The 22,039-nt window shown below is 43.4% G+C and overlaps 2 protein-coding genes across 2 annotated transcripts in view; both read left to right on the top strand.

The window, feature by feature from the left end:
- Positions 1-22,039, top strand: part of KLHL3 (kelch like family member 3) — a 207,913-nt gene that overhangs the window by 62,056 nt on the left and 123,818 nt on the right. The gene's annotated exons all lie outside the window — the stretch shown is intronic.
- On the top strand, positions 12,079-15,041 carry HNRNPA0 (heterogeneous nuclear ribonucleoprotein A0). The gene has a single exon (XM_075010023.1). It carries the CDS (start codon positions 12,549-12,551, stop codon positions 13,473-13,475), a length of 927 nt encoding a protein of 308 aa, XP_074866124.1. The 5' UTR covers positions 12,079-12,548; the 3' UTR covers positions 13,476-15,041.

Genomic DNA, 22,039 nt, shown 5'->3' with positions numbered 1-22,039 from the left:
GGGGGATTTTTTAAGAGGTCCCTTTCCCAAGTGTAAAGAAAAAATCCCAGTCATCACTAAGTGATTCTTAATCACATTTCCACAGAAGTGCTTCCAATATGAGATCCAACCCTGGAAGCTCCATGTGTAGGATTCTGAATAAAGTCAAGAGGAGCACTGCTAACTAGACAGGAAGCTCTTTGGGGTGGGAACCATCTATTTGTTTTGTGCTGTGTCACCTAGCACAAGGGGCTCCTGGTCAGTGACCATGTGGTGCTTGCTTGGGCCCAAAATATCTATTTGTCCATGGATATAATTTTTATTTTCCTCCTTCTGGAGCGTCCCTGTCTTCACTGATGACTCCCTAGATCTGCCAGCACACTCCTCTGCTTTTTGTGCCCCAGTTCACCAAAATCCCGATATCCTTTCTGCATTTCTTTCCCTTCCCCAATATGACTCATGTGTTCCAGCTTTCCCTGAAGTTACCCTCTCCCCAGATTACCTGAGTATAGAACTCTCTCAAATGCACGTCGTGTATTATACTAGCTTGGAAGTTGAAGTAACTGTGCTTCAGGAAGTGACAATACACTGGCAAACAGTGAGGATAAGGACAGAATCTTGTGTACTTGTAAAATATCGTGGAAGGAGTCTGTTTCTCAAGCACTTGAAGGTCTGAGGAGATGGCCCCTTGCCTGTTCATTTCCTAAGGTGCACAGGATTTCTTCTTCTAATCTGTGACTGTACTTACTATTGAAAATGTACTGGCAAGTATAGGTTGTCTGAGTATGTAGCCCAGTTAGCATCACATAGTTGCCTCATCTTTCTGGAGTTATGGAGTCTGGGTTCAATAACTGCAACTTGGGATGCTCGTCAAAGAAACTTTTTAGATTTCTGAGTAGTTGTTCTGTTAGGACTAATCTGGTTATCTTTTTATATAGTTTTGCTAAATATTCTTTTAGAGCCAATAATGTGGACAATGCTTTACAAATTGGGATGAAATTCACCCTTCAGGACAAAAGAGGTACACGCCTACCTGTCTAAAGAGAAGTACCAATGGGGGATTAACACTTTGGAGTACAGACTAACATGGCTACTTCTGTTACTGGGGCCTACGGCAGCTTTACATTTCGGGTGGGACATCTTATGAACTCTAGGGATGCCAGGGAGATGCACTGATGCCTGTCCTGTCCACTTTTGGAAGTGCAGGGCCTAAGGTGGAAGGTGTGGGGCATGGGCATGCTGTGCCCGCTCTCCCACCCCTCAGCCAGCCCTGAAAGCTGCCGGGAACATGCTGCACAGTGCTCCAATGGTGATTTAAAGGGACTGGATTCCAGCTGTGATTGCTCTTGCAATACCAGCAGTGGCTGGGATCCCTGGGCTTTTTTGAACTGCCAGGCCCCGGCATAGCTTCCCCCTTTACCCCCACTTTGGCAGGCCTGCTTGTAAGAGTGACTGGTGCAAGATTCTTCACAGGAAAGGAACAGGACAGGCCAATTATCGAGTACAGCTTCTGGCAATTGAAGGTTTAGGGACACCCAGAGCATGGATTTGCATCTCTGACAATCATGGGTAACAGCCTTTGCTGGACCTTTCCTCCAGGAATAAATCTAAGTATTTTTTGAACTCGCTGCTACTTTAGGTAAGGGGAGGTGGCTGATACCCTGGCCAAGGTATGGGTGAAGTTGCGGGGGGTGGCTTCTAGCAGTGATTTGAAGGGCATGAGGACCTGGCCTCTTCTGCAGTAGTGGGCAGGAGCCCCAAACCCTATCAAATTTCCAGGCTCTGAGGCAACTGCCCCCTTTTACTCCATCCTCCTCTTGTTGAGCCTGACTAGGCCTGGCAACAAGTTCCACAGCTTGATGACAAAGTGCTTCCTTACATGAATTTTAAACCTGCTGTCTGTCAACTTAATTGGGTGACCCCTGGTTCTTGTAATATGTGAATGGTAAAGTAACACTGCCCTATTCACTTCCTGTTTTCCAATCTGAAAAGTCCCTCTTCTTAATCTGTCCTAAGATGGAAGCTGTTCCATAAAAATAATTGTTGTTCTCCACTGTACTTTTTCCAATGCTAATATCTTTTTTTTTAAATGCAGCTACTAGAACTGTAGACAGCATTCCAGTTGTGGGCATACCATAGACTTATAGGAGCATTATGATATTTTTCTGTTTTTTATTAACTACCACTTTCTTGTTGGTTCTGTTAGCTTTTTTTGACTGCCACTGCACACTGAGAAGATGTTGCCAATGTACTATCCACAATGTCTTGAAGATCTTTCTTGAGTGATGATACCTAATTTATATCCATCAGTTTGTATTTATAGCTGAGAATATGTTTTCCAATCCTCAGAAGACCCTCATGGGAAGCTTTCAACATGCTTTGTGCTGCTAAGGTAGTAGGAGATGCTGCTAAGGCAGCACAAAATAATTTGATCAGAGGCTGAAGTTATAGCCCTAATGTTCTAGTTCTCACAGTTTTGAAGAAAATCTTACAAGTGTCCACAACATATGGCTAACTTCCTGAGGTTGCAGAAACAACAGTTTTATAAAGTTGTGAATCTGTTCTATCCAAATAAAAAATTGTTAATGCTGGTGCCTAATGATGACATTTAGACGTCAAGACTGATAACTTTCAGCACTGATAATTTTAGCGGAAACATCCCATTAATATACTTAGACCACGTGGCTATACAACATACATTAAAGATGGGAAAAATGTTGTCATCTAAATCCATTCTCTGGAAGTTCTGAGGCACATACTCTCTGTACTTTGTCCATGCTAGTTCCTAATATCTCAAAGAACAATGCTACCACCTGTGCCCATAGAGGTATGCTGTGGATTAGTAGACCCTGGCACTCTTAGTAAGCTTCCTCTCTGACTTTTTATAGCCTCAGTTTTTCTTCATTCTTCCATCCCATTATATTCAGTTATAACACAGGACTCACCATGAGCCATTAGAAGATGGGTGATGGGAAGGAAATGGAGCGGAATCACCATGGGAAAGGGCCAAACAAGGGCCAAACAACACTGTGGAAGGGGAAGAAAGAAAAGCAGAGACAGCACTTCTCTAGGAAGAGATGAAGTAATACCAGGGTGAAAGGGGAATAGAGAAGAGTCACTAGTGAGCCATGTCTACACGTGCACGCTACTTCGAAGTAGCGGCACTAACTTCGAAATAGCGCCCGTCGTGGCTACACGCGCCGGGCGCTATTTCGAAGTTAACTTCGACGTTAGGCGGTGAGACGTCGAAGTCGCTAACCCCATGAGGGGATAGGAATAGCGCCCTACTTCGACGTTCAATGTCGAAGTAGGGACCGTGTAGTCGTTGCGCGTCCCGCAACTTCGAAATAGCGGGGTCCGCCATGGCGACCATCAGCTGAGGGGTTGAGAGACGCTCTCTCTCGAGCCCCTGCGGGGCTCTGTGGTCACCGTGGGCAGCAGCCCTTAGCCCAGGGCTTCTGGCTGCCGCTGCGGCAGCTGGGGATCCATGCTGCAGGCACAGGGTCTGCAACCAGTTGTCAGCTCTGTGTATCTTGTGTTGTTTAGTGCAACTGTGTCTGGGAGGGGCCCTTTAAGGGAGCGGCTTGCTGTTGAGTCTGCCCTGTGACCCTGTCTGCAGCTGTGCCTGGCACCCTTATTTCGATGTGTGCTACTTTGGCATGTAGACGTTCCCTCACAGCACCTATTTCGATGTGGTGCCGCGCAACGTCGAAGTTGAACATCGACGTTGCCAGCCCTGGAGGACGTGTAGACGTTACTCATCGAAATAGCCTATTTCGATGTTGCTACATCGAAATAAGCTATTTCGATGTAGGCTTCACGTGTAGACGTAGCCATGGAGGGGAGGCAAGTAGGACATCAGCAGAGTTCCATGACATGTCACTGCTATGACTCATGTTACAGACAAAAACTCTTCTATTTTCCTCTTGTTCCATTTATAATGCCCTGAGAGACCTCCCCAGGGATCAATGTCCTCAGCTATCTGAACATTCTAATGCTGCCTCCCCATTTTTAAGAAAAGGTCACATTTGAGGATGCAGAGTAAATTGTGCATTAATAAAGTGTGGATGCTTTATGATACTGCATGCAAATGTTAAATGTAACACCTTTCATTTTAGAGATTGACCCACAGTCTCAGCTGAGGTAAGAAAAGGTTGTTTAATCTTCTCTTGAAGACCTGCTTTTTCATCTATTTTGCAGGCACATAACACCATTCCAATTGGCACCAATTCATACTTGAGTATTTAGTTTCAACAAAGAGGTGAAGGATTTGGTGGCCATGGAGATTAAATACCCAAAGGCAACATAAGGAGAAAAGAAAGTATTTTTCAGGAAAGCTGGGGATATCTCTAGGGCAGTTGACACATCTCCTAGGAGACTGATCCAGCACAGGGTCAGAATATATAGCAAGAGACCAGAGTGGGAATGTTTGCATTGCAGATGTCCATGTTGTAACTGTAAACCTCTGAATGCTGAACTTGCTCTCTCCTAGAGGGTTTTAATTGGTTTGGAGTGGTATTTGTCTGCATGTCAGGATGCATAGCTACTTGTGCCTCTGATTTAACTGCACTAGCAGGGCTTGGCTCAGTGCATGTGGCTCTGAGTGCCACTGAAAATCATCCAATTAACCATGCTCCAGGCTCCCTTTCCTGAAGCGCACTTGAACCCAACAAGCTGTCTTTAAAATCCCCAGAGCATCCAAAAAGAGACTTCTCGGAGTATGCTGCAGCCTGCAGGCCATGTGAACCAGTGCAAGTTTGGAAAATTATGGCATTAGTCTGTTTCATCTTCACCCTGTATAAAAATGTATAGGAAATATAACAAAAAATTATCCTGAAAACCCTCTGTGCACAGAAATCTCATGGGCTTCAATGGCTGTTCCATCTGTAGAAAGTGAAGGCTTGATCTGCATGCAGGATTTTGCACCAGTTTAAATAAACTGGATTAAAACTGATTTATGAAAGCCTGTGCAAGTCCTTGTGTGAATGCACTTTTCAGTTTAAAACTAATGATGATAGCAGTTATAGTGAATGGTGGAGGGATAGTTCAGTGGCTTGGTCATTAGCCTGCCAAACCCAGGCGTGTGAGCTCAAACCTTGAGGGGGCCATTTAGGGATCTGGGGCAAATATTTAAAAAAAAAAAAAAAAAAAAAAAAAAAAAAAGGAGGGAGCTTGGTCCTGCCAAGAGGGCACGGGGCTGGACTTGATGACCTCCCAAGATCCCTTCCAGTTCTATGAGATGTGTACCTCCATACTTATGTTATTTACCTAGGCATACTACATTACTGTGAACCAGGTTTGAATGAAACTGAGTGGTTACAAACAGCAGTGTGGGAACAATTTGTTTAGGGGGGTGATGAACACTATTGAACCAAACGAAATCCTTTATATGATGAAAACCACTTCAAGCCAGATGTGGCAGCAGTCCGAGGTCCAGCACCTATGTTTATGCAGGGGATTTGCACTAGCTTGATTAAATCTGGTTAAATTACACCTTTAATTAGCCCAATGGAACTCTGGGTGTGGCTCGCATAGAAACAGCCTCGGTAGGCTTTTACTTTGCAGTCTATAAACACAACTGAAAGCTCTTTTGAACTTGTAAGAGTTCTTTGTGAATTATGTATGTTCTCCCATAATTTCTGGAGCATGCTTCCAATATTTCAGTATTCTCTTTTATATGGAGAATTCTCTTCCTCCTTCACCTGCCTGTGGACCACTAAACTGACTGTAGCATGGCTGAAGTCTGACATATTTATGACAGGAAATACTACAGTCATTCCCTTGCTGATATGCTCTTGGGACAAGATGATGTGAAAGAAATGCTATTTTATGATATCTAATGCTGGGAAAAGGACGGTACACAATATCCCTTTTTTTATTAGTCTTTATGAATGCCAGAAATCTGATCTCTTACACTTTTATGCCCCCATGTGGCCTCTTCGTGGTACTTTTTTCATTTGAATTATCAGGGATTTTTGAGCCAAAGAAGCAAAACGCATCTGAATTCATCTAAGACTCCAAACTCTAATACTGTATATTAAACTGTTTAAACTGCTGAGCTACAGCAGTCAAGTGCCTGAGGCTCCCTATCAATTTGTGTGGAGTCACATTTTCCTAGATTGTATTAAGATGCCAAGATTGGAAAATTATGCTATTTCTGAGAATTATTTTTATCAATGTTAAGCCTCAGCAACAAATGAGAGCTTAATTTACAGTGGGAAATTTATGGTAAATTGTTGAGCTTGTGTTTGAGCTCATGGGAGCTTTTTTGTAGACAAGTTTCAATGGCTAGATCTTTTACCAACCTTTTAGTTAAACCATCCGAAAAGGAACTCCAACCAAATGCGGTGGAAAGAGTTGTTGCTTTTGGTACGTTCTCTGCAGAAACGTTCACGTTGGTTTTAACACTGGTTGAAATGAGCTTATTGTGCATGGAGATCATCAAAAGTCCTGTCTCAGATGTCAGCACAAATGATGCTTATTTGTCCATTTGCATCATGCAAGCCTGTGTTTCCAGGCCTGTATTCAGGAGGGGTGCCCCGCCCCGTGCCTATGTCCAGTTTCTCTCCCTCCATCTCTGCTGCACTGTGTAAGGGGGGGGGCGGGGGCGGGGGCCTGCATGGCCTGATGGGAGAACTCAGGGCATCCTGGGAGCTGTAGTTCCTTGGCCCTCTCACTGCCCAGGCAGCTGGCCCTAGAGCAGGAAGGGACTACAATTCCCAGCATGCCATTGGCAGCTAGAAACAGGAAAGAGGAGGGGTGAAGAGGAAGCTGTGAGAACCCTGAATAGTACTTGGTGTGCAGGGAGAGGGCTGCTGCATGAGGATGGTGCTGTGAGTGGAGCATATGGGTGCACAAGGAGGTGGCAGCGGCTTTGGCTCAGCTCTTACCCTCAGAAGGCTGGAATATTGTTTTTACTTATGATATTACAGCAAGATCCCAGAAGGTAATTTCTATAAAATCTTTCATTATGAAGGTAGGTGTGTGGCTTGAGATGCGCTGTATTCTGAGCTGCATTTTAGGAGTCCTTAAACAGTAAGAATCTTGTTGTCATGTTATAGTATTAACTTTTAGATGTCCTGAAGCTCAATGCAACGTGTAGAATTTGGTAACACAGCATCTGGTAAGTGAAAGGATTATCTGTTTCTTTGTTTACAGAATAGTCCTGCTGCTGCCTGTTTTGGGCCTAAATTGAACACTCTTCCAGTGATGAGTGGTGACTTGATCTACAATCAGGCTGCCAGGAAAACAGAACTTTTCAGTAGCTTATAAGCTCCCAAACTACTGCCCAAGCTATGTATCATATGCTGGACATCAGACATGCCAACTGGAAATACAGCATACATTTTTAATGGTGAGTGTAATTAACCATTAGAATAATTTTCCAAGAATCACTATGGATTCCCCATCACTGACAAATTTTTAGATTGCAAAGTGGGTGTTTGCTTAAGAGATCTGCTCTGGGGTTATTTTGGGAGGGTTCTATGGCCTCTGTTATACAGGAGGCCATACACTGGTACATCAACTGAAAAACTCTTTTGTGACATAACTATGTAACTGATTCATTTCAACAAATGTGTATTTTTAATCATTTCCTCTAATTGTGTTGGCCTTTCACCTACCAGATATGAACAGAAAAAACGTTTATTTAAAAATCTTTTTCCCCAAGCCACGGAAATTGCCAGTAGGATTCAGAAACAGGGTTAGTACATGACATAATTTGTTTAGGAAACTGACTAGTTAAGAGGACTGTTGACTTATGTTTTGAGAGAGAGATGAATTTGAATAACTATATTCTGTTGCAGCCTCCACTGGTGTCTGTTAAAATTGGACAATTATATGGTTTCATTAATTTTAAGAGGGTGATGTTTATATAAACATATCATAGAACAAGAAAATCAGTACCAAGATGTGGACGTGAAAGCCGGTGTTGAAAGCACCTAATGTGTCATTCAGCAGTGAAGTAGTTAAACATTGGCCATTTGAGTTTCAGTGGTGAACTCCTGGCCACTACAAAGTCAACGGCAAAACTCAACTGACTTCCCTGGGGCCAGGATTTACTTCACTCACAGTATTTTACAAATCAGTTTTCACCTAAATACTACCTGAAGATTAATCTGAAGATTAATAGAAGAAATTCATATCTTTTTGGGCCAGGGTTTGTCAGTGTTCCTGGGTATATATCCTTGGTTTAACTTGAGTGGCCAAAACACCAGCACCTCCTAAAAACTTAGCTATCCCATCTATGTTTGTCAGGGTAGGTCTACATGACAGCATGATGAACATGTCAGCAGCTGTCAGGGCCTTGCATAAAGCAACACTCCCACAACTGCTGACCCCTTAGGATATAAATGTGGCTATAAATTCATGCATGTAAGATTGAGAGTTAATAAAAACTAAGTAATTTATATGATCTAACTCCAAAAATAGGGGAAGTGTCTTGCAAAACCCAAGGCAGTAAAGTTATTTGTTTTAAATGTCTATAGTTCAGTTTCCCCCACAAACTCTGGCAATGTCTACAGAAGAAAGCTTTAGTGGTAGAATTTATGCAGGGATATAACAGCAGAGACTGTGCTCATGTTGTAATGACACCACGCTCGGCTGTTTTTGGAGCCTTGCTTACTCGCTGTGAGAGGTTGTATTGGTAGAAGATGCTGTGCACCATGCATAAGCATCCCTGAGTAGAAAAGCCCAATTACTAAAGCCTTTCAAAAGTAAAATGTTCTTTGCTATACCAAATTACGGATGAATTACTAAGGGAGACGTTCTTTGCCCAGGGATTGTTTAGCTTCCGAGACATTGCTGGGCAAAGTGCAGCAGGATGAGTTGGAGGATGAAGAGGCTACTTGAACTTTGAAATTGTTGTTTATGGTCTTGTCTTTTTAAATCTTATTTTAACATAATCAGCCTTAAATTAGGTCTGATGTTGACTGCATATACATATGCTGTTTACCTAAGTCTAGCTATGCTGCCACAAAAGAAGCAGTTCTATATAGTGATGTTGCTTCATTGAACCCTATTTCCATTTATTTTAGCAACATTAACTATTACATATCATTAAGGTAGGAATAGCCAGTCTCTGGTCATAGTGAATGATTCATAGCTGTCATGGTATGAGAAACTGTGGGCTGTAACTCATTCATGTGGCCGCAGTACCTCTCTAGGTACTTGTGAACCAGGCCTGCACATTTAAAAATTGGGTTGACATAGTTACAGAACTCAGGGTTTTGAAAAATCCACATTGGAGCTTACAGCAGCGGTGCTGGCCTAACCCCTAAGTATAAATGCAGGTAGGGTAATGGAAGAAGGCTTCCCTTAATCAGCTACTATTGCTTGTGGAGGTGGAGTTCCTACACAAATGGGGTGGGGGGTGGGGGAGGGAAACTCCTTCCATCACCATAGTCAGTGTCTGTGCTACAGAGTTGTAGCCATACCTATGATGCTGTAGTGTTCATCTATCTGAAATGTGATCAGCTCCTCCTCCTACTCTTTAGAGCCCTTCACAACATGAAGCCACTCCCTTCTTAGTGTAGGGCATTTACTTCTAATGAAGCTGAGGGGGATGATGCAATTGCCTGGACTCTAGGATTTGTGCACTATACACAGGGGACAAAGAGGGGAAAGGATGTGTGTAGGTGGAAATAAGAGGGGACTCAAAAGAGATGGACAGGGGATGTCTGTGATAAGAATGCAATGCAGTGAAGCACAAAGGAGAACTATGCGACAGAATTAGGCGGTACTAGATAGGTAAGAGACTAGAGAGAGTGTAGGAAGCAAGTGAAAAAGTATTGTGAAATTAATATGAGAATCTGAAAGCCTTGAGCCTCAGTCACCTGAAAATTATGATGGAAATTTTGTTTTCTCTGCTTTTCTCAGCTTCAAAGATAACACCAGAACAACAGCCTGCTGCTTCACAAGCTGCTCTGAGGCCAGCCTAACCCTGTCCTGTTCCATGGATAAAAATTGTTAATCACCGCCAGGCATCAAGATTCCGCTGAGCAATTTCCATGTAAAAACCAGAAGTAGATGGATACCACTGTTAATTGGGTCAAAATATTTGTATGTTCTTGCATGTTGCTATTTGACTAAATAAAGTGCCTGCTGCTTGGAGTTGTTGTGAACTAACTAAAACAAATAAGGGAAAACAGTGGAAAATAAGGGAAGGGTATGGACTAGATTGGAAACTTGGGGAGGGAAACAGTGGCAGGAAGAACAAAAAGAATGGGGTGTGGGGAACTAATATATGAAAGGGAAAGAAGCGCATCCTCTAAGCTCCAAAGCTGTTCCCTCACCAATAGAAGGTGGTCCCAAAAAAAAAGTTGTTGTTGCATCCTGGGATTGACACCTCTACAGCAGCATTATACACAACACATGACAAGGAAGTGAGAGTGAATGTAAAGGGCTAAGAAGACCCATGAAAAGGAAGACTAAGAATGAAATAAAACAGTGGAAGGGAGAAGAGCTGTGAAAAGAAAAAAATGTTTAAAAATGCAAAAGACAAGGTGGGTGAGGGAGTGTCTTTTACTATCCTCTGTAATTCACTGCAATATTTACAAGCCCCCTTCTTTTGGTTCGTGGGACTCACTTTGGGAGATTATGATCCCGTGGTGGCACACTTACATCGGTGACACCTTGCGAAGCTGCAGGGCAACCTCCTTAACCTCACATTTAATTTCCCAGCATAGTTGTTCTTCAGGTTTGTGGTGCTCTAATGTTTATTCATTCCACTATTGGAAGTTTGTCCAAGAACAGATGTATCCTTACTGCTCCCCTTACCTGATAGGCTGGACTCACTACTGCCGCACCAAAATGAGTAATACACATTTAGTATAAATAATTGTAGGAAAGCACAACCCTGAGGGAAGGAAGGAGCAAAATCTCAAACCAAAAATGTTGATAAATTAATTGTGAGGTTGCTTCACAGCGTGACAAAGCTCCCTCGAAGATGTAAGCTGGCCAGCAAAGGATCATAACTCCTGAAGCAGATTCCCACTACTCTAAAGAAAGGGGCTTGCAAATGTGCACTGAATCCCCATAAGCTATGTTCCCCCTTGTTCTTGGCTCCTCAGCACCCCAGCTCCTAGCATTAGATAGTAGGATTACAGTTGAATTCACAGACTCTCAGCACCTCTACTATAAAAAATTACTACATCCCTATTTCAGCAGTTGTTTTCCCTACTCCTCTGCAGTGGAGCCAGGGCCCTAAACCCCAGCAGCAGCAGAGATGTGAATGTGTCCATCCTCCTGCCCCGGTGCGTGAGCTGCAACTGGCTCCTAGGAAAAGCTGGCTGGACTCTGCTGTCTGGGAGGAGAATGGGGCTGAGCAATGGGATGGGTGAACAGTGAGTGCCAGGGGTACAGTCACGCTTAGGCAGGGGTGAACCTTCTCATCCTCCCTCCTCGACCCCATAGCCAGCAGTGCTAGCTGAGTCACTGTTCAGCAAGAGGGCTGGGCTCCCATGGTGTGCTGGCAGCAAGGGCATGCAACAGACCCCACGGGACAGTGCTGAGGGCTTCCCTTAGGAGCCTCCACTGCAGCCTGGCTGTCTTCCTGACCCGCTGCCGCCAGGCCCAGTGCCATGGAGCGAGGCAGGAAGCGGGCGTGGCCGCTCTCCCTGGAGCAGGGAGGCCTGAAGGGAGTCAGTACCTCAGGGTAGGGGCGGGCGTAGTGAGATGCTTGGAAAGGGTCATGTCCGTGCTGGGGGGAAGGGGGGAGAGTTGCAGCCTCTCTCACACTGCATCGGGGAGGGGGAGCGGAGCGGGACCCTGACTGAAACTGCTTCCTAACGGTCAGCTTTTCAAACGCTCCCGCGCGGCCTGCCCGAAGAGCGACGCACCGCCCTTCCCCCATCGGCGGGGGCGGAGCTGTTAGGGGCAAAGCGCGCGGCTGGGAAGGAGAAGACCTATTGGCTCGCGTCCGCGGGGATTGACGCATTAGCACAGCCTCAACGCAGTCCCTCCCTCCTCCTCTCCTCTCGGCGCGAGTCTAGGCTGCCGAAATCCTATTAGTCGACTCTTGATTAGACCCGCCTCTGCACCCGCGGCTATAGAGGAATTCGATTGGCTTTCTGGATCGTCAGTTATTTAATACACTCCCTGCCTCTCCTTCCTTCTTGCCTACGCGCGGCGGAGGTCGCATAATCCGATTGGTTCCGGAAGACATCAATCGCTCTTGAAGCACAGCCTTCTCATGAATGACTTGTTCACGTCGGCTGCTGCGCCTTTCTATTGGCTCAGAGTGGGCTGAGGGCGGGTGCTCTGGAAGCACGGCGGGCGGGGCTCCCAGCGTCCCCTTTGTGTGAGCACCAGTTGCCGGCCGAGCGTCTGAGAAGTAGCAGCCGCCATTTTGTGCGTGTCGGTGTGCTCCCCCACCCCCAGGCCTCTCTTCTGTGGTACCAGCGGCGACCGGGTCGCTGGCAAAGCGAGGCCAAGCCAAGGAGGAGGCGCAGCAGCTGCTGCTGTCTGGAAGTTGCGGTGCTCGTTGAACGTGGAAGAGACCAGACCTGCCCCCCAAAAGGAGGAGGAGTCTCGGCGCCAGGCCCAGGCGCAGCCCCGGCGGCGGCGGCAGCATGGAGAATTCGCAGCTGTGCAAGCTGTTCATCGGCGGCCTGAACGTGCAGACCACCGAGGCCGGGCTACGGGAGCACTTCGAGGCCTACGGCACCCTCACCGACTGCGTGGTCGTACTCAACCCGCAAACCAAGCGCTCCCGATGCTTCGGCTTCGTCACCTACTCGGCGGTGGAGGAGGCCGACGCCGCCATGGCCGCCTCCCCCCACGCCGTGGACGGCAATGCGGTCGAGCTGAAGCGGGCCGTGTCCCGGGAGGACTCGGCCCGGCCAGGCGCCCACGCTAAAGTGAAGAAGCTCTTCGTGGGCGGCTTAAAGGGGGACGTGGGCGAGGGGGACCTGGTCCAGCACTTCAGCCAGTTCGGCCCGGTGGAGAAGGCCGAGATCATCGCCGACAAACAGAGCGGCAAGAAGCGCGGCTTCGGCTTCGTCTATTTCCAGAACCACGACGCCGCCGACAAGGCCGCGGTGGTTAAGTTCCATCCCATCCAGGGCCACCGCGTGGAGGTCAAGAAGGCCGTGCCCAAGGAGGACATCCAATCGGGTGGCGGAGGCGGCGGCTCCTCGAGGCCTTCTCGGGGCGGCAGGGGAGGAGGACGAGGACGGGGCGGCGGTGGATCCGGCAACCGGGATCACAACGGGCTGTCTAAAGGAGGAGGCGGCGGCTATAATAGCTACGGAGGCTATGGTGGAGGCGGCGGTTACGGATCTTACGGCAGCGGCTCTTATGGAGGAGGCGGTGGAGGCGGAGATTATGGCAACGGGTACGGCGGGTTCGGCAGCTACAGCCAACACCAGTCCTCCTACGGCCCCATGAAGAGCGGCGGAGGAGGCGGCGGAGGGGGTGGGAGTTGGGGAGGGCGCAGTAACAGTGGACCGTACAGAGGAGGCTATGGTGGGGGAGGGTATGGGGGCAGCTCCTTCTAACCGGGGCGCCCATACCCATCGGGGATGGCATGGAGAGCCCTCCCTTTGTTAGGGGCAGCTTCTAATGGTTTCTCCCCACATTCGCCTAAGGGCAGTTCCTAGTAAATGCCTCCCTTGCTGTGGGAGCAGCTCCTAAATGCCCTCTGGGGGGTGCTCTGCCTGTGCCACTTCTTTCTCTCTGAAGATGGACTGGGCCCCACACACACATACTTTGTGTTACAGTCATTGATGGACTCTATTTTTTTATTATTACTTGGACCTTGGTCGTTTTTATACTAGCAATGAAAATGTCTTGTTTTAATTTTTGTTTTTTGGGGTGGGGGTGGGTGGGAAATGTCTTGCTGATTCTGAAGTAAAAAGAGGGGAGGGAGACGGGGGGGGGGAATTTACTTTGTTGTAAGGACTTGATACCTGGCTACTACATTTTTCCCCTACAAAATCTACTTGGATCCCATGACTGAAATTAACATTTCTGTAAAGGAGAAAAAAATCGTTTTTACGTTTTTATTTTTTAAATAAATCATTGTGTTCATTGACCTTTACATGTCTAACTTTTTTCCTAGGATCCATTCCGTACGGTTTAAGGCTTTTCTGGGTTTGAAGCAAGTATTTCTCTGCTTTTAATTCTCTGTATTTAGAGACATTATTGCCGGTAAAGGTCCTAATTTGCTATTTTTGCTGTCCTATTAGTGGATTTATTGGTTTTCAAACACTTTATGGACAAATTTTTGAAGTAGTAATTGGTGGATGTGGTCTGTTTTTTAAATATTCATTTTCACGTTTGCAGTTTGTGTGCCTCCACCATCTTGTACTAGGCAGTTTGATATGCTGACATGGTTGGTCAATATTTTCTATAGGACTTTTCCATCATCGTATGTATTGTGTAGTTCTAAAGAAATAGTTTGTGTTAAGCATGTGCTTCATTCATATAAAATGTTCAAAATTTCTGATTGCTTAGTTTCAGATCCTCTTATTGGCTTGTCTGTAAATGAATCGTTACAGGAAAGGGTCAACATTTATTCCTTCAATTAAATGCCTACTTGTTTTCATAGTACCAGGTTAAAAACAGACTTTTTTCACTTGATCTGAACTATTGTCCTTCGTTAAAGTTCCCCAAGAATCCTTTGCCACACCATCTACTGGCAGAATGGCAGAACCACTGCTGTAGGCTTCATTGCAACAGAGGCAAAATTGTTCGCTAACAACTCTTACTAGGTTTTTTTGAAAGGTGTCATGCTGTTAAATGATTGGTGTAGACTGAAATAAAAATCAAATCTGCATGTGACTAAAGATGGGCTCTACATATTGACTGAAACATAAATGGATTTGAAATATCTGCTTCAGTACATTTCTAAAACTTTTACAACTGCCCATCCTTGAAGAGAAGTGATAATCTAAACTGTTTGGGCAAAGTGCTATGACAAATGAGCCAGCTAAGTGTACCGGTAACATAGGTGCCAGTTGTAAAGCAAAATATTTGTGTAGTCTGCTTGATCAACAAATGTATATTTGTAGCCCTTTCACGCAATAGAATTAAAGTTTGTTGTTTATTTGGAAAAAAAAAAACCATAATGTTATAGGGGAAATCTACCTTCCTGGATAGAAATATAGAATAGCATCGTTTATGGGTTTATGGATATCACAAATAAAGAATTGAATTCCTTACGTGCTTGAGTGAGAGTATGTATGATATGGGGTATGGATTAAAAATGGTAAAATCACTTTGATTCCAGGTTTCTAAAAAATTAATGTTTAACCATATTGCTTGCTGTCACTGAATTCTATGGGTTTGAGCCTGCTTCCATTGTAGTTAATGGCAAATCCTACCATTGTCTTAAGTGCAAGTAGTAAAGCACTTTACAAACCCATGAGAACTGCACCCAAATAAAGCCTAACTTTCAGATACTTTAAAAATCAATGTAAAAGACTTCATGGACAACTTCAGTTGGAATTATGCTAAACCGAAAGCTCAGTTGATGAATTATAATAAACCTGATTTCATGTTAAATGAGCTTCAGTTTTTCAGTTGAACTAGCTTATTTTAAAAGTGTAACTTTTTAAAACCAAACTGGTGTAACTTTCATTTTAAACAAAGCCTAAACTAAATTTATTTGGAGTGGGTCTATCCTTTCAAAATGGAGGCTTTTCTAGGCCTTGATCAGTAAGTAAACTTGAGGCTCTTAAACTGTGAAATGTTTAGGCCTTTTTGCTTAGTAAATAGGTATTAATCTGGCTTGCAATTATAATGCACATTTGGCTTCAGAAATTTCTGTCCTGAACCAGCTATGTAGTTTAAGCACAAAGTAGAGTCGTGTAAGTTCAAGGTTTTGCAAAATACCATATTACATTTAATTTGTTTTGCCAGATGTCCTTTGCAATAAAGACGTTTGGTTTGGCTTTATTGAGATCTTTAAACTGGCTTCTTTTACCTCCTCTGCACTCTAGAAGTTTGCAGAGGTTGCGAGGGTGGGCCACCCACAAGCACAGTTGTACACTGTGCAGTTGGGCTTGGGAAGACAGTTAAATCACGTTCAGTCCTGTCCCTTACAAAGTGATTTTGTTTAAGCATAGCGAGCAAGAACCTTGTTTTGGGAGACAGTTCAAACTGTTTATGTAGTCCAGACTGGTCATCTGATTCAGATAGGCAAGTGCTTCACATATAATTCTGTAACTACAATATGCTTACATAATTTGTGTGGTAACTTGCTTGTAGTAAAAACACATGCAATAGGAAATTACTATTTCGCGCTCTCTGGCATTTGTCATTCCGTGGTTCTACGGGTGTGAAATCCCCAGAAATAGCATCTATATTATAAGGAAGATCCTTGACTTGTCATGAAGGATTCTCAATTCTTACAACTTGTTAATGTTTCACAATTTCTTGTAAGAATTGTTCTGTGGAGAATCTCTCCAATAGTTTATGGTTGCTCTATTGTGACTGCTGCTCAAGGGAACCAGAGCATTGTTGCAAAGGACCGGGTGGTCTGAGGCTCAGGTGAACAGGAGTTTTATTAGTATGACTTTATAAGAACATACCCATCTGATTTAAAGACTAATCAGAAAATGCTGTGGTCTATTAAAAGGATCCCCTCTTAAATCATGCATCCGTGTGAAAATACTTCACCCACTGATACAAGTACTTTATGGATTAGTTGGGGAAGAAATAAGTTTTGTTTTTTTGTGCATTTGATTACACTTGTTACAGGCTGAACCTCTCTAATCCAAAACCCTCCTGTTGGGCAAAATCTGTAATCTGGCATGAGTTTAGTTAGCTGGATGACCATTTATTGTGGGGTGTGGCCAAGTTTCTTGCGGTCCTATAAAGTTTGTTTCAAGCTGCTGTTCCTGGCTCTGTGTGCTGTGCTGTTTAGCTGTAATTTAGCCCTTAATGTTTTCCAAGAGCCAAGTAAACAGTGGAAGTGGTCGTAATGTGGTAGACAATATTGAACTTTGTGGTTCTGCAAATTCTCTTGTTTGGCACAGGTCAGGTCCTGGTGCCAGACTAGAGAGGTTCAGCCTGTAGTTTCTTTGTTTCTCTTGTGGGTATGTCTGGGGAAGTTAAAGAAAATGGTAAAATGAATTAACGGGCGTGTTAGTGTATTAAACAATATGCTCATTCAGAAATAGTGGCCTTAGTTTGCTATAGTTTAATATTTGCTTTAAATAACATTTGATGTTTGAGGTTTAAGCTTTTTTTGTTGGCTGCAAATAGACAACATTGTGTTAGGCTTGTGCATGAGAAAGAGAAAGTGAAACTAACTTCTGCTTTCAAAAGTAAATAGAAGTACAAAAAGTAAAAGGCATAATTCAGTTAAAGATTTTACTTATAAGATAAGCAAGTGTTAAGGTTTTTTTTATATATACATTAGGTTGCTTTAACTTGTACATAACTTTAGAATTCTCTTCAGGTGAAAAAATTGAACAGCACTTGATCCATTAGCTTAAAATATTTGTGACTTACTAGTTGTCTTATTTAAAGCTCTGTTTGTGGAACTGTCTTAGATAGTGACAACTGTTTGATAGGGTTTTTAAATACACACTTCAATATTTTAATATATAATCCCTATAAATTACTGTAACAGTTTTTCTCTTGCATGTAAGGTGACAGGCAGTTCATGACTAGCTTTTTTTTTTTCAGTAGTTAATGTGGGTGATGCACTGCCCTCTGATTACTTCACAAATTCTGCAGTTCACTGATCTTTTACAGTTATGATACAGAGCCAAAGTACACATTTTAAAAATATAATCTCTTCTGGCTCCTCCTACACACCCTAGCACTCCATGTAGTGTATTTAATTGGACAAGTCTTATGGGCATGCTTGGGCATTGAATAAACTTTTCAGTGCATACAGGGCAGCCATTGTGGTGATTGAGGCATTTTAGGTTTTCTTCCTCTAATCTGTCCTGCATGGTTTCAGTGGCAGTGCTCTTGGTAAGTACTTCAGAGTGTATTCTGGAAAGTGTCAAAAGGCCACCAATGTGCACTGTGGAACAGTATTAAGATGACGAATTGAACTGTTTGAGCTTGTCTGTGCCTATGGTGGCATTAAAATTAGGTTGAAATGATAATTTAACCCTCTTAAAACAGTTCATTCCAAATGGAATTAACCTTCATCCCCATCTGTTATTTGGAGCACCACTATTTGTGGTGTTTTGATAATGGGTCTTCAGTGCATTTTTTTAGCATAGCCTTAGATCAGTGCTCAGATTAATCATGGCTGCCAATTATCTGGTACCATTATCATGCTTTAAGTGCATTTCTAGTCTGATATTGGGTGTACTGAAGATCCAAACTCCTACTGAAGTCTGGAAATTCAGGGAGATCTTGTTCCTAAATATTTAAGAATGAGGTTTTCCAAACTCTGATATTTTTGCTTTAAACTATTCTGATTGTAAATAATACACTTCATGAAATTGTAGTGCTCTCATGTGCGTGACGGAGAGCAGTAAACAGTATTTTGGTGGAAAGATGTGTTCGCAATCACAGTGTACTTGTACAAAACATTTGCTTCACTTGTACCAGCTCACCCATAAATTTTCCTCAAGGTAGTGTCCATTCTGTTTTTTTGATAGAAGTTTATTAACTAATCTGAATAAATTTCATGTGGTATAGCTAGCTAGAGAATCTTAAGTGATGATTTTCTTATGGAAAAGTAATGCTAGAATTAGGTATTTAGGTTAAATTTTTGTGTATATAAAAAGGTCACTGGGTCAACCTGTTGTCTTTGGCTGAAAGCTTGCCCAAAACATTCAGTTCTTTCCCTAACTAACTAGAGTATATAGTGAAATGGGTTAATTTACCTTACTGCATGGTTCCTTCTGTTAAATGATATATAACTTTGAAATACCTTGATTAGTTGCCTTGTTGAGCATTCTGTGTATAGAGAATAAGAGGATTTTGTTCTCATGTTTACTTTAAAATACAATATGGTACATAATGCACTAATGTTGAAGTTAAAAACCCACCTAATGACCATCATTTGAGCTTTATATTTTATAGCATTTACTACTCATTTTTGAAACACTCCAGAAATGTGCTTATTTGTAATCAGTATATACATATCTACTACAATAGCATGTTACGTAAAGGCTGTTACTAATTACATTTTGCCCTTTCTGGTGTAGGTATATATTTAAGTGAGGAAATGAGAGGCTGTAGCTGAGAGTTTTCTGGCACTTTTGTATGGTCTATGCTGGGATTTCTGAAAGAGCCAAGGCAGTCAAATACCAATTTCTAAGATTCGCTTGGCAATCCAACTCCTATTTTAATATCTTTCTGCTCCAAGAATTCTTATAAAATTTTCTTAGTTTATAAACAGAGGAAAGCTACACTTGGTATTGAACTGATCTCGGCTAGTTGTACAATCCTGAGAGCCATTTAATCCCCTCTCTCAAATGTCCAAACCGTTTAATGGAGGAAGGGGGAGAGGAGTGTAGTGGGGTACTAAAAGAGCAAGAACTGTAAAACAGGGTGAGCAAACTTTACATTGGGCCCCACTTTTCATCTCTGCAATTAGCAGGGCCTTCCAACTTGTTTAATGTAATCCAAACTGTTAGAAATTTCAGTTTTATGTTCAGAAACCCCTTTGTGCAGGTGTAAGAAAATATGTAGAATATAAATATTTTGTTTAAGTGTATAAATGAATACACATACATAATAACATTTCAACATTTTTAATGAGATGGATGAGCTTGTGATCCAGCAGGCGATTATGTGCCCCCATAAGAAATTTCACTCCCCCCTGTGCGGGCTTGCCCCCCGCTTTGCACACCTCTGCTGTAGGAGATTGGATAATATTTGTAGTTTGGCCAGATATCAAGACAGGTTGTCATCCCTTTTTTACCTAGCAATTACCAGCTTTAATCCTGCTTTGGTACAATACTGAACATAGATATTTAGGCTGTACCTAAAGTAAGGATTTTTAGGGGTGGTTGGGGGAGAGGGGATTCGTGTAGGTGCTACCTGTAGTTGGGATGCCAGGTGAGAGCTGTACTAAACGCAGCTGTGGTAGCATCTTAATGTTTCACATCAACTGGTGCAGTTGATCTGGTGGTAGTGTAAACTGGAATTTTATACTAGAAATCAGGTGTAGACAACCCGTATGATCAGCTTTTACTGCCTTCCCCAGGGACACGCAAAGCTCAGAACTAGATACATTCTCAGATTGTCAGACATCCAAGTAGGCAAGTCCAAAGCTCTTTAGCTTTGAAAACCTAGCTATCAAGCTTGGTTTTGACTAATGCCATCTGTTCTGAATTGTCCAGCTGTTACCTTTCAAATTCTGACTATATAACTTTTCTGTGATGCATATATAGATGGGTAATAAAACTAAACAGCAGTGACTTAAAATTTACCAAGCTCTTTATGAGGTATTCAAGCTTGATGCGTGTTACATGTGTAAATGTTGAAAATTGCATGTTTAAATATCTGTTCTCCCATGGGGCCTGTTAAGTAATCGGCAATTGTGAAAATGATCAAAGGTCATGGATCAAAGCTCATGGCCAAAAATGTGTTCAGGACCATGAAATCTGGGCTCTTATGTAATGATACAATACAGATTTCACTGGTGATCACTGTTTCTCAAATTGGGGGTCTGATACCAAAGAGTCATGAGTGTAGGGGTTTTGCAAAGTTATTGTGATGGGATTGCCGTATTGCCACCCATGCACTGCCTTCAGAACTGGGAGGCCTTACTGTGGTTGGTGTCTGATGGCCAGATGCCTAGCTCTGAAAACAGCACCTGAGCAGCAGCACAGAAGTAAGGCTGGCAATAGCAAACTATGCCACCCTTAATTTTGTGCTGCTGCTTGCCAGGTTGGATCAGAACTGTAACCCATACAGTTACAAAACTGAAATTTCAGTTAAATATTTGAAATGATGAAATTTTGTTTTTAAAATCCTGTGATGGTATAACTGATCAAAATTGACTGAATTGTGTAGGACCCTAAAAATACACATGGCAAGGAAAGTGGGAAAAATAGCACTTTAGTCTGCAGTCTCCCTTGAGACCAGTTCAGGCTACCCAAGCTGGTTGATTTCCCTCTGACTGTGACTGCCAAGGTGAGTCATCTCCCATGTTCCATTCTAAGGTTGCCAACTACATTGGGTCTCTTGTGTGGCATAGGAAGATGAACCCCAGTCTTCCCTGGTTTCGTAGATCATTTTGGGGCTAAGGTGGAAGAAAGTTGAGCAGATACTTAAAGTGAGGCAGAAGTATGCACATTTGGCATAATGGATGGCTCGAACAGGAGAGGCAGCAGACCCCACAGAGAATGGATAGATGATGTAGTAGCTTGGTGCGGAGCTTATGTACAGAAACTAAGCCACTCTGCACTGGACAGGAAAAGATGGAAGGAAATAGAGGCATCAGACACCAACAGGTGCTGAGCCCACGGTTATTGATGATGATGAGCAGTATGCACAACCTAGAGGCAGAAACATAGGAGCCTGGTGAATTTAGGCACCAGTGGAGTTCAGTTGGAGTTCTGTGGCTTGTAGTGGGGCCTAAAACTTGGATAGCTTCTTTGAGTAGCATTCCAATGGGTTTTCCACTACTGGTGCATTAACACTTTGCATTATTTAATCAAGTTTTTTGATGGTAGTGCTTGTTTGGCCTGTGTATGCTCCTTACGCTTCCTAATGCCGTGGTCTGAGGCTCAATAGGGCTGACATGGGTGAGTCAGGCTCAGTTTCTTTTCAGCAGTTTCAGCCTGTGACAAAATGTTAGTTTACTTTACTTTCAAAGTTTTAGACTAGTTGCCCTTTTTGTTGCTGTTTCTTAAGTTGTCTTAATTAATTATGTAGTATGGCTTTCTGTGAATTCCTTTCTCCTGTGGGGAGGAGGACTTTCCCCTCCTATGTAATTACCCCTCTGTTTGGCAGATACCATCCTTGTTTCATGGACAAGACTTCCTGTATGCGTGAAGATAATCAAGAACCAGTACGACAAAGCCAGAATTTACATTGATAGTCCCAGTGTGGACCAGGCAGATACAGTATCCTCTACCTGATTCAGCTTGCTGTCTCTCAGGTGATCAACCTTCCATCCATTTCTCTTCCTTCC

Source organism: Carettochelys insculpta, chromosome 15 (assembly GCF_033958435.1).
Source record: "Carettochelys insculpta isolate YL-2023 chromosome 15, ASM3395843v1, whole genome shotgun sequence".
NCBI lineage: Eukaryota > Metazoa > Chordata > Testudines > Carettochelyidae > Carettochelys > Carettochelys insculpta.
Note: the sequence above shows the minus strand (reverse complement) of the source record. Positions and strands in the feature narration are given on the sequence as shown.

What these genes read in the sequence shown, in the direction of transcription:
- HNRNPA0 (XM_075010023.1), top strand. Translation starts at nt 12,549, where the DNA reads ATGGAGAATTCGCAGCTGTGCAAGCTGTTCATCGGCGGCCTGAACGTG.